This window comes from Cricetulus griseus, chromosome 2 (genome assembly GCF_003668045.3).
Source record: "Cricetulus griseus strain 17A/GY chromosome 2, alternate assembly CriGri-PICRH-1.0, whole genome shotgun sequence".
NCBI lineage: Eukaryota > Metazoa > Chordata > Mammalia > Rodentia > Cricetidae > Cricetulus > Cricetulus griseus.
The window spans coordinates 137,532,780-137,550,403 of record NC_048595.1 but is presented as its reverse complement, the minus strand read 5'-3'; the positions used below and the strand labels follow the sequence as shown (position 1 = coordinate 137,550,403).

Below are 17,624 nucleotides of genomic sequence, written 5' to 3'. Positions count from 1 at the left end.
TACCAGTTTGCATTTGGGTTAATTTCCCTTTGTACCATTTGAGGAAGCACAAGCCATACCAAAGCCAGTCACCTAGCTGCTCCCAAGGTGAACTCTCTGAATTCAGATACAAAGTTGACATGGGTGGGGGTGTGTGCATGATCTTCTATCATTTTTTTGGATTTCTGCCTTTGATTCTGTTGTTTTCTCAGGGTGGAGGATTTCAGTAAGTAAGCATTTGTTTTCTCTTCTGTCCCAGCGTCAAGCAGTTACTGTGTATTTATGATGGTGGCTGGCCCTGAAGTAGCCAGGGGAAGGAAAAGAAGTCACTACACCAGTCACTAGTAAAACCCATCAAGAAGTCATGGCTGTATGAGAGTCTGCACAATGAAAAATTATTGGAATAAATAACTACAAATATAGACCGAGAAGCGCAGACTTAGGAGTTTTTTCCTCAGAGATTTCTTGTGATAAGGTTCCTACTTCCTTCTGAATCCACAAACTACTTGACTTCTTTTGCCAAATCTGTTTAGTTATCATTTATCACATATTGTACATAGCACAGTGTACTTCTACTGTGTTGTTCTTGGATGTTCCCCAAATGATGTGCTAAACTGGATGGTTTGAGCTCTTTTGGAGGGTATCTCACAGGGTACCACAGTCAAAAGGACTCTTGGTTTTGTGGCTTCCAGGTGAAGCAGGTAACGGGCCAGGGGACTGATTATTCAGACCTTGTTTCTCACAAGCAGAGCCCTACCCTCTCAGCAGAGTGCCCTCTAGCCTTGAGCAGGACTCCACCCGCACTGATTTCTGGACACTCATGTTAGAGGCAACCTTAAGGACTATTTCTCTTCAAATCAAGGTGTTCAGCTCAGAACTTTAGGTTCTAGCTGCCATAAACTGGCTGCCACTTTGAGTGTTAGTAAATTTGCCTTCAAGAAAAGGAAGCTAGACTTGACAGCCATTAAGGTCTTTTCCTCTTGTAAATATTATATATATATATATATATATATATATATATATATATATTTGGTATAGCTTTTCTTAATGTATTTAACCTATACCCCCATTCCCATCCAGACTTAGTATCAATATTTCTGTGGTATATTTTGTGACTGTGAAAGTTGAGTTTCCATCCTCTTACACTTGGCAGATCGTTGGAAGAAAGAGTAACAGTGTTTGAGAGAGAATAGCTGGTGTAGATATGGAGCGACAATGTTTCCAGGGCTGTTTAATGTCTTTTTCTTCAGGTTTCAGGTTTCAGTTCTGAGTCCATGCATGGTCTGAGCCTCTTAAATACGTGTAGGTGTTTCTTCTGATATGAACACCGCTTTCTTCCTTATTTAGCTGCCTTGCAGGCGTTGAAAAGGAAAAAGAGGTTTGAGAAGCAGCTCACTCAGATTGACGGCACCCTTTCCACCATTGAGTTCCAGCGAGAAGCGCTAGAGAACTCACACACCAACACTGAGGTCTTACGGAACATGGGCTTCGCAGCCAAGGCAATGAAAGCAGTTCATGAAAACATGTGAGTGACCCAGACTCCTTGTCCTTAATGTTGGGAAGAACCTGTAAAATTGTATTGTTAGACCCCCGAAAACTCAAGTATCCGGGGTCCCAGGCCACGTTCGCGGTCACCCCAATCACCAGGCGGATTCGAGAGCTTTCTGCAAACTGCACGAGGCTTTATTGTAACGAGCTAACCCCATGTTAGCTCGGGTCTTTCACCCACCCGCCATGGCAGATAGCTAGAAAAGACGGTTTGAAGCCGCTGCGTACAGATCTTTATAGGGCAGCGTAAGGGGAGTGTCTAGGGGTACGCACAGGCTCACGATTGGTGTGTTTCCAGGCTTGGAGGGCTTGCCCTGTGTTGATTGGTCAACTGGTTGTTATGGCCCATAGGCCCTCCCAAGGTGGTTGCTATGCTCTCTACGTCCTTGCTGTGCGCTTGTCCGTAGAGCACACCCAGGGTTGTAAAGCATAGCGCCACCAGCTAACTTCTGATTGGCTCCTTGTCACGAGACAGGCATCTGACCTCTAAGTGACCAAGGCAGGTTTATGGCAAGCACGTGTTCGGCTGTTATGGCTGCCAAAAGGGAAGCTGGTTCCTTCAGTATGACGATTTTGGTCGCACTGTTCAATGTGTTGAATGGAATGCTGTTCTCAGAGGTAGCATTTTGAATTTACAGCAACAAAATAAAAAAAAAAGGAACAAAAGAGAAAATTATAGAATGTTTCTTTCAATATTTCTCAGTTCCTTTATGAAATTCCAACTGTAAGGACCATAATTCTATGATTCTAACAGTGCCAACATCAGTGAAGGTGTTAGAACTGTAGAACAGTGGTTGCCAAACTTTGGTGTGTCTGAGAATCATCTAGAGCATGCAAATATCCAGCCTCCTTGATGTAAGCCAGAGGTCAGACCTTTTGTTTTACCCAAGTTCCCCAGGCGGAGACCGAGACCACCTAATATCTGAAAATCACTGACATAAAGAATTCATATGTGGGACCAGGGTTTATAGTTTTCTGGCTGTCACCCCATTCCCAAGGGTGATTATACCCTGGCAAATGACTTTCTCTCTTTCTCGACTGTTTCCTCACCTGTAAGTTCTTGCTTACTTCCTCTGCTTGTGAAATTCAGGGAGATGCTAGAAACATCTAGCACAATTCTTGCTGTGAAGCGAGCACTCATGAGTGAATACTCTGAGATGTGGCAAGTGACATGGGTCTGTGTTCACTGTGGGGAATGCAGACCTGGAACCTGGTCCTTTACTGATAGGGAGGTGAGAATATACTCCTGGCCACGGGCGAATAAAAGCAGTAAGTGCTGAGGGATATAGACTCTGTTCCAGAGGATGGAAAGAGGGAAAGGTAGCGTCTGGAGCTATGAAGGTCTCCTGAGACCATCTTCTTGCCTTGGTACCTCATCAACCAGCTGCCATTCTGACACTTCAGAGATCATTATGCGCATAATCACACTCCCAGTCCCCTATAGTTGTGGGTAAGCTGAGTATTGACATGGATTGCAAAGCCAGGCTTGGCTTCAGGTCCCTTAGTAGCATGATACAATAGTGCTCTTTGGAGAGAAGTTTAGTCTCAGTCCCAACCTTTGGTCATACATGTCATGCACTCCTTTTAACAAATACATTTACTACAACTCTAATAACAATTGAACATAAAAGGTGGTAGGAAGTCCATAAAAGAATTCTTTTTATTACATATGAAAATATATTGAAGTCTCAGGTTTTGTAGTAGTAGAGTCTGAGAAACTGAAAAACAAACAAACAATCAAAACAGATGAGTTCACTGGGCTCAGCCTTCCGGTGTGGAGGGTACTTAGTATGCAGGGTACGGAGGAACTAATGGAAGACACCATTTTTCTCTTCTGTCAGCTTGGCTTAGTTTCTGAATTGGTGGAATGATTCAGAAACAGTGTTACAAAGACAAGATAGAACCTGGCCTGTAGACCTCAGAGACTAACTGTGAAGCAGCTGGCCTGAGCCCGTACCTGTCTGCATTCTTTGCTGAGGTGGTAGCTTCCCTGAGGGCATGTTGGGTCAAACAACCCCCCCACCCCATCCCCCCCTGCTGTCTTCAGTGCTCACCCCCATTATCTACTATCTACAAGGGAAAACTCCTGAGGAGTCAGCATTTCTGAGCTACTATGCTATGGAAAGTGATTCTCCAGCCCTGAGAGGTGCTTTGCTGTTAGTCCTTGTGGTCTTCAACTAATAAGGGACAGTACACACAGAGGTACCACACCTGCTCTACCACATGCCCCTCCTAAATTGGTCTAAAAACAGTGTTAATCCCACAGTTTGTTTCAAGTGATTCTCAAAGGTAGATGGTAATAGTGAAAAGACATGATTGTACAGGGTTCCTAATTTTTTTGACACACCAATTATTATTTTTTAATTGATGAACATTGGACCAGGTATTTTTGTTATTGTGCTGAAGTAACTAAAGAGTATATCTGAAACAAACTTGTTTTCATATGGAGTTAAGTCTAGATTCATAATTGTAAGATGAAACTCTAAAACCCCAAAAACTTGTTCCCCAGGGATCTGAACAAAATCGATGACTTGATGCAAGATATCACAGAGCAGCAGGACATCGCCCAAGAAATCTCAGAAGCGTTTTCTCAAAGGGTTCAGTTCGCCGATGGCTTTGATGAGGTAGGTGCAATACTAAAGAATGTGGTGCTGTGACTGCTATCGAAGTCAGCTTCCCATCACAGTTAGCAGACAGTTTGTTTACTGCTTAACAAATAAATGATATTTGTTGGAAGTGTAGTTTTCCAGGAGGGAAATGAGGTGTTAGTAGCTGATTTTAAGGAAAGATGGCTGTAGTTTGGCAAGCAGCTTCTTAATTAGGTTTTTAGCTATTAAGGAAAAGAAAACACTAGCAGTTATGTAAAGTTAGTGATTTTTAATGGTTGGAGTATAAATAATCCCATTCTGAGGGAATCATGTGCTCTCACAGCTGGCTGAATGGAGCAGACCGTGTCACCCTGTAAGTAGCAGATGGATTGTGCTCTGTGGCTGTTAAATTAGGAGTTAGGCTGCCTCTGCTTATTACTCAGTCTATAAAACAAGTAGTTGTGGGATGGCATTATTCCCATTCCATTCGTATTAATCAGTCCCATAGTCCAGGAAGACTAAAGTCACATTGGTGGTGCCCACAATGACAATTTCAGTGGTTCCATTCAAGTTACACATGTCCAGGATGAGGACATTCCTAGGCACATTCCCAAGGGGACAGGATAGCACAGCTTCCTGCTTCTGTGTGATTTGACAATGAGTAACAAGTGAAGATGTGGTACCAAGGAGTCTTAGGAAATGACAGTTTGCTGCTAGCAGTGTTCAAAAATGATATGGGTCTGGTGCTGGAGAGATGGCTCAGAGGTTAAGAGCATTTGTTGCCTTTGCAGAAGACCTAGGTTCTGTTCCCAGCATTCACAGTGTGGATCAAAATCATCTATACTGCCAGTTCTGTGGGATCTGATGCCTTCTTCTGACCTCCGTGGGCACCAGACGCACATGCGGTACACATGCAGACATGCAGGCAAAACACTCATACACGTAATGGGTTGACCTGTATGTCAGATCAGTCATGGCCTATTCTTGTATAGCTGTCAGGTCAAGGATGGTTTCCACTCTTCTTGAACTGTAGAAAATAAGAAGGAGGAGCCTGCAACAGGAAGGTATCTGGCCTGCAAAGCCCTTAATACTACTGTCTGGCCCTATGAAGAAGATCATGAGGATTGTGAGTCACTTGGGCCACATAGTGACTTCAAAGCCAGCTTGAGATACATGGAGAGGCCTTGTCTCAAAACAAACAATAGCAACAAACCAATCAAATTCAAGATACGTGTGCACGTGCATAAATTCACACACAGGCTCCCTGAATGTAGGGAGTACTGATTTGCCCTTGCACTGCCCAGTAACGAGATCTCAATAAATTTATTGAATGATGGCTGAATAAATGAAGAATCTAATTGGAAGGATGCACAGTTAGGCTAGATCTTTTTGGATTGTTTCCTGTTGGAAGATTATACTTCTCAGCTTCCCTTGTGGATGGGGGGAGGAAATGTAATGTACGGGAGGTAGTCATTTCTGTCCCTGTAGAGGGCCACATCTCATTCTATAGGCATTTTGCCCATATACACAGTGGGTGATAAGATGCCCCTTTGCTGTGAATAAACGTAGTCCCACCTAAGGTCAGACCAAGCATCTCCACCTTCTGTAATCTAACAATTGCTCATTATGACAGCCTCTGAAATATAAGGAAAAGTTTTGTTTTGACTACCATTCACCTCTGCAGAGGCTGATGTATGCTGGAGGGATTCCCAAGTTAGGTAGTTATCTCGAATTAGGAAAGAGATGACACACACACTTATGGCCTCAAGCTGATGGGAGCCTTCTATAGGTGTTGGGTAGAAAATAGTTTTATTAAGCCAGACGTTCTGAGGCCACTGTAAAGGAAAAACACATTATACTAATTTTGAATTTTACTAACACAAACACATGGGCTGAGGACATAATAAAGTGGTAGAGCACTTGACTAGCACCAGCAAGGTACTGCTGTGTTCCATCCCAGCACTGTGAACAAAATCATCCAAACACACAATTTATGTTGACTTTAATGATTTGATAGAGGAACTATGATTTTTTTTTTTACTTTCTCTGCAATAGGTTTTTCTATGCTTGTTTTATTTTCAATAATATTAACTCAAGTAGAAATATTTATTTCCTCTTATTAAAATTGAAGAGATTCTCAACAAGAGAGAGAGAGAGAGAGAGAGAGAGAGAGAGAGAGAGAGAGAGAGAGAGATACATATCAGAAAAATGACAGTTAAGGTGTAAATCTCCAGAACCTGAGGAGATTATATATTCACCACAAATTACTTGAATGGCTATTTACTGAAGTATTATAAGATTAACTACAACAAATTTGTACAACCCAAAATATTAATTTCTAATCATTGCTCAGTGTTGCAAAAAAAAGCTTAGTTTTTAAATAAATATTCCATTTCACTGGGTTCTCATATATCAATTGGGTAGCAGATGTTCTCTTTGTTCTGTTTAGGGAAATCCACCTTCTGATACATTAACTCCTTAATTCTTTCTCTCTCCTGTGTTCAGGATGAGCTTCTGGCAGAACTTGAGGAACTGGAGCAGGAGGAATTAAATAAGAAGATGACAAACATGAAGCTTCCAAATGTGCCATCGTCTTCTCTCCCTGCACAGCCCAGTAGGAAGCCCAGCATGCCCTCCACTGTACATCGATCTCGAGCAGGTCTGTTCCCCACCCCATGGCCTGTGTCCACATAGGTTCTGAAAACAGTAGCCAGGCCTGTTGCTTTCGGTATCTACCTACGTATACATGATTTGGATAAATAAACACATCTTATATGTAATCCCTACCCGTTTGCCATGCTGGAAGTATAAATGACACTGATGACTGGTTTTTCTCACTTTTATATTACAGCGTCATCTAGGAGGACAGAGGATGATGATGACTTCAAGCAGCTGGCAGCTTGGGCTACTTAAGCTAAAATGGAAACTTTCGGCATCTAAATTTGTGAACTACACATAAGATGTAAATGCCTTTTGCAAAGCTTAGAAGTTAGCAGAGACCTCTTTCATGAGTTATTGTCTTTTATGTAACAGTTAAGTCATGTGTAGACTCAGTCAGGAATGGAAAGGGGCTGGTAGAATCATAGAAGACCCTTCCAGACTGATAGAGTTGGGACTATCTGCCTTATTCTCTATTGTATTTCTAGTTCTGGTACATAGTTGATTCTTTGTATATATGTATTGAAAGAAAACTGATTCTACTGATACTTAATACATATTTCAACTTATAAGTCATCCCTGAGGGTTACCTAGGGTGACTTGGGGAAATGTCTATGCAAATCCATGGCTGCTATGTGCATCCAGGTCACCCATGGTAAATATAAATACACTTCTAGAACAGCTTTGAAGAGAAGTCCTCAGTGAGTCTATATATAGATAGTTTCAATTGAGTTTCATGGTTGAAAATCTTCAGGGAGCTGTAATTGACATTTATTATGCCAGTTGAGCTTTGAGTGGGGCTATGCATGAATCTCCCCAAATGTCTGGAAGCAGAAGCAGTTTAGCCTGCAGAGCAGGACTCTCTTGGGTGTGATTCAGCCACTTAGGAAGCTGAGTGAACACTGGCAGGTCATTACAATGCTGTTTTGTCTTCACAGGAATGTTCATCCTTTTCTGTTTTATGCTCTCTCTCATTCTAACGAAAGAAAACAAAAAAACAAATGCTTCATAGCATGCACTTTGTAAATATATTAAGATACCAACAATTAAAAATATATCTTGAGTAAAATTTTGCTCACAATTATCTTTAAATGAAAAGAAATTAGGTATCTTTTATGCCATGTCATAGACTGTAAAATGACAGATATCACGATGCAAGATGTTCTGGTGTTCCCTACACTCTTGAGCAAGCTGTGCAACAGGAAGAGTGCCAGGCTTGAAGTAGGAGGCATGGGTTTTGGTGCCAGCTCTGCACTGCCATAGTGGTCTCTGAGCCCTTGTTTGGGCTTTGGGAATCTAAGTGCTGAGCTGGTTGATCCCCAGTGGTCCCATTCTGCCACAGGTGCTTGGCACTTGCTCTTTGTCCTGGCATTTTTCCTGCCCTATATAACACACATATCAAGTTCTCCTCATTCTTTAAATTCTGGCTAAATAGTCCGTCTTGGGAAACTTTTATTCATTTCCCAGACTAAATTAGATCTTCCCACTGGATGCTTGCTTTTATAGCGTCTTACTTTCTATCATGATGTTTTTCATGCTTTCTATCAACACTTAACCCTGCTGGTCTGTGGTCATGTGAGGGATGAGACTATGTTTTTAATAGTCTATGCCCAGGGCTCTTCAAAATCTCACATGTACCATAGGTAAGTCTGTCTGTATTTATTCAATGCACAGCAGCTGACAGACTGGCAGGATTTGCCTTGTGCTCTTAAACAGTGATAAATTGGACCAAGCCTGGGAAGCAACAGTATATAACTAAGGCAATAGTGTTAGACACTGAAGTAAAGACAACACTGGACAGTGATGCCCAGGAGAAGGCAGGCTGATGCTGTAAGCACATCCAGTATCCTGGCTCACACACGACCCACATGCCTGGTGAGTGCTGCTACCTGAGGGGGGGATGGGGGGCACAAAGTCCCCACCAGACCTGTGAAATGAGCTTGTAAAGCCAGTGAATTTTAATTATACTTAATTTTAGTTAATGTAATTTAAAAAAACACGTTTTTCGATGCATTTATAGACACATTGAAGTATTTCTGCACCTTAGCTCTGCCTTTTTAACTGTTAAATCTGTAAAGTCTACATATGGGCCAGTATTCTCTGCTGCAGTCTGTCTTTCCACCTCCCTCCCTTGTTCCCTCTCTTAGAGGTTTTGGGTCAGAGCCTCACTATGTAGCACATGAGTTCACTTTATACCTCAGGCTGACCTTGAGTTTCTCTCCTCTGGCTTAATCTCTAAAGCCATGGAATCATAGGCTCTCATCACTGTGACCAGCACTGGGCAAAACATTTATGGCAGAAATTTACAGCTGATCTGAGATGCACTCCGGTGTAAAATACACATTGGAGTTCAAAGACAGTGTGTAAAACTGTAAAATAGTTCATTATTAATTGCATATTGATTGTATGCAGAAATATTATTTTAAATGCATTGCATTAAATAAAATACATTGTTGAAAATTTAGCTTACCCATTTCTTTTAATTTTTTTAAACATGTAGTTTGTGAGACATTTAGAACTATAACTATGGTCTTACTACATTTCTGGGTGAGACCAGCTCCACTCTGCCATTGAATGTACAGCTAATGCATGAGTTGAGGCACTAAACTACCAAAAGAAAGATAGAAACTATGCTGTAAAGAAACAAGAAGACTTTAAAATGAATCTTAATGCCACCCCTGTTGACAATATGGAGTGAAATAAATGAAGTGAAATTAGTGATAAAGGCAGGCTCCCCGAATTCAAAGGGCAGAGGTCGGGTTAGGCTTCTGTGGTAGAACATTTGTAGCATAACAAAACTCTCTAGAGTTACACATTCTGGGACATTTCCTAAAAAATTATGCCACCCCCTTTATCAGGAATTCCAGTGGTGTTTGGTGAGAAATACACTCAAGATAATTTAAAAAAGAAGCCCCAGATAGTGATAAGAATCAAAGGAGATTCTTCAAATGCAAATGGAAGGAGCTCCTAGAAACAGACAGGCTACGGAACCCAGGCAGTCACAGCTGCTCTAGAGAGACTTGTCATGTTAGCCAACCGCAGGGAGCAGCACACTGTCGTCATTTGGGCAGGTGTTCTCCCCAGGAGTCACAGTCTAGTGTTAGGACATCGGACTTGCCAAACTTGGCTCCTGTGAGTACCCCTGGGTCAGCCATCTGGACCCCCCAAATGAGAAAGCAAGAGGGTGTGTGTGTGTGTGTGATAAAGTACTGTAATCAGGTGACCTTACCTGTCAAAGACAGAACTCTACTGCCCACCTAAAACTTCACCATGGTTGTCCATAGTGGAGAACAGTTTAGTCCTAATTGTAGTATTTTCTTCCTTGGAAAATGGAGTCAGACAACTGGCTTATTTAGTGGAAATTGAAGTAGCAAACAGTTTAAACTTCACAGTGGCATCTGTCTTAGTAAACAAATTAGATAGTATGGTAAAGCTAGCAAGCTTAGCAAAAGTAAAGCAAACAAACAAACAACTAAGATGCTAAGACTAATAAGGAACCATTACATTACAGCCCCGGGAAATAAACCGATGATGTGTTAGTCAATTGCTGTCTTCTCTCTCCACTTCCCTTCTCCCATCTCCTTAATTTAGGACAGACATTAAGGGTTCTGTTGGGGAAAGTGTACCTTAAAATAGCTGGAATCCTCCCCCAACTTCAGACATGCTTTATACCATTTGTTTCTTGGCTTACTAGAAGTTTTACCCCACTATATATAGAACACTTGAATGATTTTTCAGAAGAAAACAAGCCAACAAGCATGAAGAGTGTGAAGCCAGGACAACGCAATGGAGTGTTACTCATAAGGCATATGCGTTCACAGGACACATGCTCAAACTCTGCGTACACAGGAATCCTCTGATTATGGATGTTGCTTCTGATGCTGACACTACTGAGGGCTAGAGATACATCTTTTATGAGACAGGAGAATAGCTGGTCCCTCTTGGTAGCAGGAAATGTCATTTAGCTTTCCTGTGGAATGCTGATGTGTGCATAGTTAATATTTTGACTACAAGAGTACCTCCTCACCCTCAGTTTTGATTTCTATGGTTTCCATTACCTCTGGATAACTACAACCTGAACACAGAATATATATATATATATATATATATATATATATATATATATATATATAGAAAGCAGAATTGTAAGTTGTGTGCTGTTCTCAGTCTGCTGATGAAATTGTATATTCCCATTGTATATTCCCTTGTGCATCTGGCCTGGGATGTGACTTATGTATTGTACTGTGTGTCCACACTGTATGTGCTACCTGCCTAATAGCAAATTAGTGGCCTTCTTGAGTATCAGACTGTCACAGTATTGCAGTGCTTGAGACCAAGTGGCCCTTATTTTACTCAATAATGTGCTAAAACGGTAAGAGTAGAGGTACATGTAATTTTATTGCATTATAGTGTTGGAATGATTCAATTTAGTCCTTACTGTGTCTAATACTATATATATATTGTGTGTGTGTGTGTGTGTGTGTGTGTGTGTGTGTGTGTGTGTGTGTGTATTTAAGCACATGTATACATGTATGTACAGGGTTTTGTCTGCCCATGATTTCAGATATCCTCTAAAGGTTGTGGGCCATATTCCCTGCAGATATGTGTACACGTAGTTTGCATATGTTAAACACGGATGACATATATGTTTGAACTGGGCACTCCTTTGAAAACCCCCTTCTCACCTTAATGCTTACTTCCTTGTGTTCTCGTAGCCCTACCTCTTTCTTTTCCTTTCCTTGATTCACCAATGAGAAGTGACTGTATTCATCATGATTTCATTATTGCCACCTCACCCCTTTATAGCTTCCACAGCTCTTGCTATGATCACCTTACAACCATGCCTTTGTTTCAGGAGGTTGTTATGACCAACTTGTTATGCTTATGTTCTGCTTCTTATGTGATCCCCTTGCTTATTTGCCTGCCAACCCTCCCCCATTTGGAGCCCCCCCCCTACTCCTGAGCTTTGAAAACCTTATCTTCCCCACATCAGTGCTGATATCTTGAACCCCATTTTAGGGGGGGACAGTCTGTGTACACAAATAAAGCTTGCTTTAATCAATTTGGTTATGATTTGGGCTGGTGGTCTTTCCCCTCGAATTCATGGCTAATGCATAAGAGTAGGTATGTAGGTATGAGAGGCAAATTTTATGGGTTTTAGGTAAGGAATAGTAGAGAGGACACAATAGGATAGGCACAGAAACAGAACAATCGAAACTTAAGCAATACAAAAACTTTAAAACAAGAGCAAAGAATGAAAAGCTAAAAATACAGGAGATTTTTTTCTGGGATGGGTGCTGGGTCTGTCTCTGCCTTGAGAGGTGTTCCAGAGCCAGTGCTAAAGGGAGAGCTGTCAGTCTCCAGTCCAAACCTGTTAGATCAGATTCCTCATGTGTGTAGTGTCTCAGAGGGATTCAAACAAGTAACCCTTCTCCTGTAGGAATGAATTTCTGCCCAGAAGTCGGTGGGGGTACGTCAGCTCCCCTCTAGCAGTTATCCAGTCCTCAGCTGGAGTGCTGCTCCAAAGTAATTTTCATCGATTTCTTTCTGTGTTGGACGGTTAGCTTCCCCTACGTGAGTTTCATCGTGTAGGTTCTCTATGTGGCCAGCCAGGTCTTCGTATTTACTTATTGGGCTGGGTGTGCTGGTTTCTCCAGAACTTGAGCTGTCTTTAGGCTCCAGTGGGGTGTTACGTGTTTCTGTGGTTTTCCAGGTCTCTTGGCTGCGCCTCCTGCATAACTGCTTTAATTAGTCAGTCACAGGGTCTGCTCTCTCTTTGCCCCAATACAACTCTTAAGACTGACAGGCACTGGAGGTTCCCACCATCTGCTTCATGAAGCTTGTGGCTCTGCTTTCAAAATTGTGTTTCTGCTGTATTCACTGCTGGAACCTTCCTTTTTCCAACTTGTGTTCAAATCCAGCCCTGGGGATGGACGATTCTTCCCTTCCCTGTCGCTGTGTTCAGTGCTGTAGGCTGAGTCTGTGTGGGAGTTTCTAGGTTAGGTAACCTGAGGTGGAAAATCCACTGCAATTGTGGGCCTCACTGTCTCATGGAGGCTGGGACTAATGAAGCCAACTGGCCAGTGGTCTTCCTGTCTCCCAGGGCGTCAGCACCTGACTGTCCCAAGCTCCTGCCTCAGAAACTTTCCCACCATGATGGATGACTATGAACCAAAAGCAATTCTTCCTTAACTTGCTTTTGTCAGGCCTTATGGCAGTGACAAGTCACAGAAACAGTAGGAGACTCTCCATGTCCCTGATCTGCCATCTCCATTCTTTGCCTACAAAGAATTTTTGGGGTTTTTTAAGAGATTTTGCTTGCTGTTTTTTTTTTTTTTTTCAAAACAGGGTTTCTCTGTATAGCCTTGGCTGTCCTGGAACTCGCTCTGTAGACCAGACTGGCCTCAGACTCATAGAGATCCACCTGTCTCTGTCTCAGCTCAAGTGCTGGGCTCAAAGGTGTGCACTACCACCGCCAGCTGATGGGAGATTTTTTAATTACTTCAATTCCATTACACATAATTGACCAATGTAGATTTTTCTGTTTCTTTTAGTTAATATTTCCAGGTTGTAGCCATTTAAGAATTTCTCCATTTGTTCTAGATTTTCCAGGTTTTTTTTTTTAATAGTATAGTTTCTTAGTTTATGGTAGCTCCCTTTTATCTTCTTTATTGTTTCTGTAGTTCTGGTTGTATAAGTACAGCACGCTAACCGATTGAGCCACTGGAGCACCTGTAGTGTTGGTTGTAATGTCTCCTTTTCAACTCTGCTCTTTGTTTCTTTTATTGAAAATAGATTTTTTTCATACAATATATTCTGATTACTGTTTCCTCTCCTTCTACTCCCAGTTCCTTCCTATCTCCCCTCCCATCTGGATCTACCCCCTTTCTGTCTCTCATAAGAAAACATACAGACTTCTAAGGGATAATGATAAAATAAACTAAAATATAATATAGTAAGATAAAGCAAAACAAACAAGTCAGAACAGGACAAAAGAAACAGGAAAAGAGCCCAAGAAAAGGCACAAGGAACAGATAGACACAGTCAACTGTGCTCTGGTTTATTTGGGTCTTCCTCATTTTCTTGTTGGTTAGTCTAGTTAAAGATTTTCTTTCTATTTTTTTTTTCCATTGGCCTGTAGTTTTTAGGCTCTCAGCTCAGCTTTTCTTGAAGCAAGTGTGTGTTGGTTACGAAGACAAGGACAGTACATGTATAACAGGTGTCCACTTCTGTTTTAGTCTATGATTCATTTTGTCTGCTCACTTGGAATTTGGTTTGGTTTCTGACTTTCCAGATCTTTGAATCATGTGGTTACTGACATGAGATCTTTGTGCTGTTTGCTGGAGAGCTTTGCACTCAGCCTGACTTTTACTGTTTGCCACAGCATGTGTGATGTGCTACTATGTTTTTATTCATTTCAGTTTTTAAATTTTCCCTTTAATGTCTTCCATGCCTGATAAATCATTTAGGACATGCTGCTTATTTTTCTCTGTGTTTGTGTGCTTTAATTTTTTACATTTATTGATTTGTCATTTCCATCCACTGAGTCCATACATAGAGTGACTTCAGTTTTTAAACATTTATTTACTTGATTTGAAGCCTAACATAGAATCTTCCTTGGATAGTGAGATATAGCATAGTATCTCTCCCGTGGGCCAGTGAGAAGGAAGCTTATTTTGTAGCCGATACATAGAATGTTCTACATATGTCTTTTAGGCTCTTGTGTTCTAAACATGGGTCAATGCACACGTTTCTTCATTCAGTTTCCTTGTCTGGGTGATTTGTTCATTAAGGAAAGTGGAACATTGGAGTTCTCCATTACTATTGCATTGGTGTCTTTTTGACCTTTTTATATTTAGTGGTTGTGCCATGCATTTGCAAGGTCTTGGGTTCGGCCACACATGCTTCCAATCATTGTTATCTTGTTGAGTTGACCCTTTAATCAGTATAATAGTGTTCTTCAATTTCCTTAATAGCTTTTGATTTAAAGTCTGCTCTATCTGATATGATTATAGTTGCTACGGTTTAGTTTTTGATTTCCATTTTTATGATATATATTTCCCCAGTAAATGAAATATTACTAAATGATAGATAGAGAATAGATGTGAGAAAGGTAAACTTTATGTAGGATCATTACGACAAAGTGGTACAAGAGGGAGCAGAGAGAGTGTTAGTGGGGTGTGAAACAGATAAGAGGGAAAGGTTTCTAGTTTGGATGGCTCAGCAGGTGGCACGTTATGATGAGAGACATTTTGGGGAGGAGAAGATACACGATGGGAGAAGTTTGGTTTTGAAAATTAAAGTTGAGGCGCTTCACGCCAGTTGATAGAACTAGTGTGCTAGGAGCACTCTGTGGAAAATCCAGTTTGGAGACATCAATGTGTAGCTGTAGAGATGAAGATGCAGGGAAGCAGATCTGCTCAGCACCAGGTTTGTATGAATGACCATTGAGGAAGAGTGGGGAACAAGAAAATCCAGTTAGTTTCCTGTTGCTGTCATGCTTTTGACAATATAGAAAAAAAAAAAAAAAGCCCCATCCCTCAATAGTCACACAGCAGCTCTCTGGCTATAAAATCTTTGAATACAGTAGCACCCTCCTCCCCCACCCCAACTTCTAAAAGAAGATAAGGGGTAACTAGGAGAAATTGCACTTTTTCAGAGTAAGGTGACAAATTGTTATCATAGATAACATTCTTAAAACATTAGCTAAACTTTATAAAGAGCTAAGAAATGAGTGAAGTTTTACAATGGCACACAGAGAATATCAGAATAAGCTTGTTAGAAATGGACACACATCAATCGAGGGCTGGTATTCCATGAAAAGTAGGCGTGATGCATAACACAGACTGTGGCTTTGACAGAGTGGGCATGGCTGTGAGGGAGTTTCTAGCTTGGGTTAATGGCGGTAGGAAGGCCTTCCCCGGGATATGGACACACCACTCCATGGGGTGGGATTGTGGACTGCACACAAAGGAGGAAGCAAACAGAGCATCAGCATCCATCCTCCCTTCCTGCATCCTGACTGCAGGTACAACGTGAACATCAAATCAAACCCCACTACTGTGACTTCTCTCCACTGTGGACTGGCCTCTCAAGCCCAGCCAGAATCAAGTTTTCCTCTTCTAAGTCACTTTTGCCAGGTATTTGACACTTCAACAAGGAAAGTATCTAATGCAACAGGTAAAATAATAGAAATGAGCAAATTGAAAATTTATTAAAGTTAAAAATACAGGTAAGAATTCAGCATTGTGTATTTTAAATATTATCTATAAACATATATTATGGGTTCATATGATGTACTCAATTCCCAGGAAGGTTCTGGAAGTGTTAGGTAGGGCCTACTTGTAGGAAGTAGATGGAGGGGGTTAGGCCTTTGAAGGCTTTCACCAGTAGGTGAATTGCCTCCTCGTATACATGCTCTTGCTTTCTCGCTATTCTGCTTCATCACTAGCTCAGAATCAACAGGACCAGGGACTTCCATCTCACAGCTCCGCCACCAGAAGCCAAAATAAGGATTTTTTTTCCCCTCTGAAATTTCCTTTCAGGTATTTTGGCCACAGATACACACAGGGTCAACTTTATGTTCTCTTCTGCTGGTAAAGAGAATTTGCCAAGAGAGACTCAGTAAATGAAATCCGCTGTTGAAATAATTTGAGAGGTAAATGGAATGAACGAACACACTGATTTGGCTCCTTCCTTTAACTGGGGTGGTCGGTCAGTTATCTTAGATAAATCACGGGATGTATCTCCCTTAGGTCAGGCGAGTCCATGAAATACGAGCTGGTCATTCAGCTGAGATCTTGGGATTTTCTTTCTTTAGCCAGCCGGATTCTCCCTTGGGAGCTGTTTGCTTTGCAGAGTGTCATCTTGTGCTGTTACTCATCCTAGCCACGAGGCGGCACTCTAAGCCCGTCGTAAATGCGAGGAAGGTGCACTGACGAAAATCTGTCTTCAGCTGTAGAAAATTGAAAACAGTTTGTATTTTATTAATTGGGCTTTGAAAATGAAAATAGTTGCTTCAAAAAGAAGAGATAGGGCAGACCATATGGCTTAACAGAGTCCCTGAGAGCCTACAGTGTTGGAGAAGGTGTTTGTTTGCCTTCCTCTCATCAGGACGGCTGGGGTCAGGCTACAGGTGGCAATGGCATTTGGGAGTGCGTCCCCACCTTCTACTATAGACAGCTGGGACCGTAGTAACTGGGATTTGATAGCTATGTTTAGGGAAGGAATTTATGAAAGCCTCAGTAACCTTGATCAGAATAGAGGTTACTCTAACCAGCAGTCTCAGATGCATGGGCTAGGGTTCCTCTTTGCCTAAGGGGCAGGACCTCGTGACTGTAGCCTTGGCTTCGGGAACCACTGGCTTTCATACAGGGAGGGTCCAGACCATAGCCCTATGTCCCACACTCTTGCCTTTCGTCTTCGAAGGGATCCACCTAGGCGAGCATCCTTTGTCTAGTCCTGGAGGAAGTAGAGGTTCGGAGAGCTCCACTCTGGCTTGTGAAGAGCCGGGGATTGGGGCTCTGTGTGTTTCCAGTTACCGATAAACCTAACCCATAGTCACAGGATACAGGAGCTTGCAATGAGACCCTTAAATCTTACAGGCCAGAAGTCAAACACTCAGGGGTCTCAGAAGGCTACAACGAAGGTGTGGAGTAGGGCTGTAATCTTTTAGGAGGTTTGCTGGTGGTATTCCTGCCTCTCCCTGTCTTCAAAACTACCACATTGCTGTGTATGATCGCAGCCAGGAGATGGCGCACTGCTTCACAGGGATACCCAGACAACCACGGGTAGTCTCATTCCAAGGCCTTTGATTTCATCCCATCTGTAAAACCACTCAGAAAGCATGGG

At 41.9% G+C, this 17,624-nt stretch overlaps 1 protein-coding gene across 1 annotated transcript in view; it reads left to right on the top strand.

Moving 5' to 3' along the window:
• Chmp4c (charged multivesicular body protein 4C) overlaps window positions 1-7,028 on the top strand; it is a 29,581-nt gene extending 22,553 nt beyond the window's left edge. Inside the window, exons 2-5 of the mRNA XM_027398755.2 lie at window positions 1,327-1,504; window positions 4,037-4,151; window positions 6,621-6,774; window positions 6,967-7,028. Of these exons, the coding sequence (XP_027254556.1) occupies window positions 1,327-1,504; window positions 4,037-4,151; window positions 6,621-6,774; window positions 6,967-7,028 (509 nt within the window). The remainder of the gene's footprint in view (window positions 1-1,326; window positions 1,505-4,036; window positions 4,152-6,620; window positions 6,775-6,966) is intronic.
• The last annotated feature ends 10,596 nt before the right edge of the window (window positions 7,029-17,624 follow it).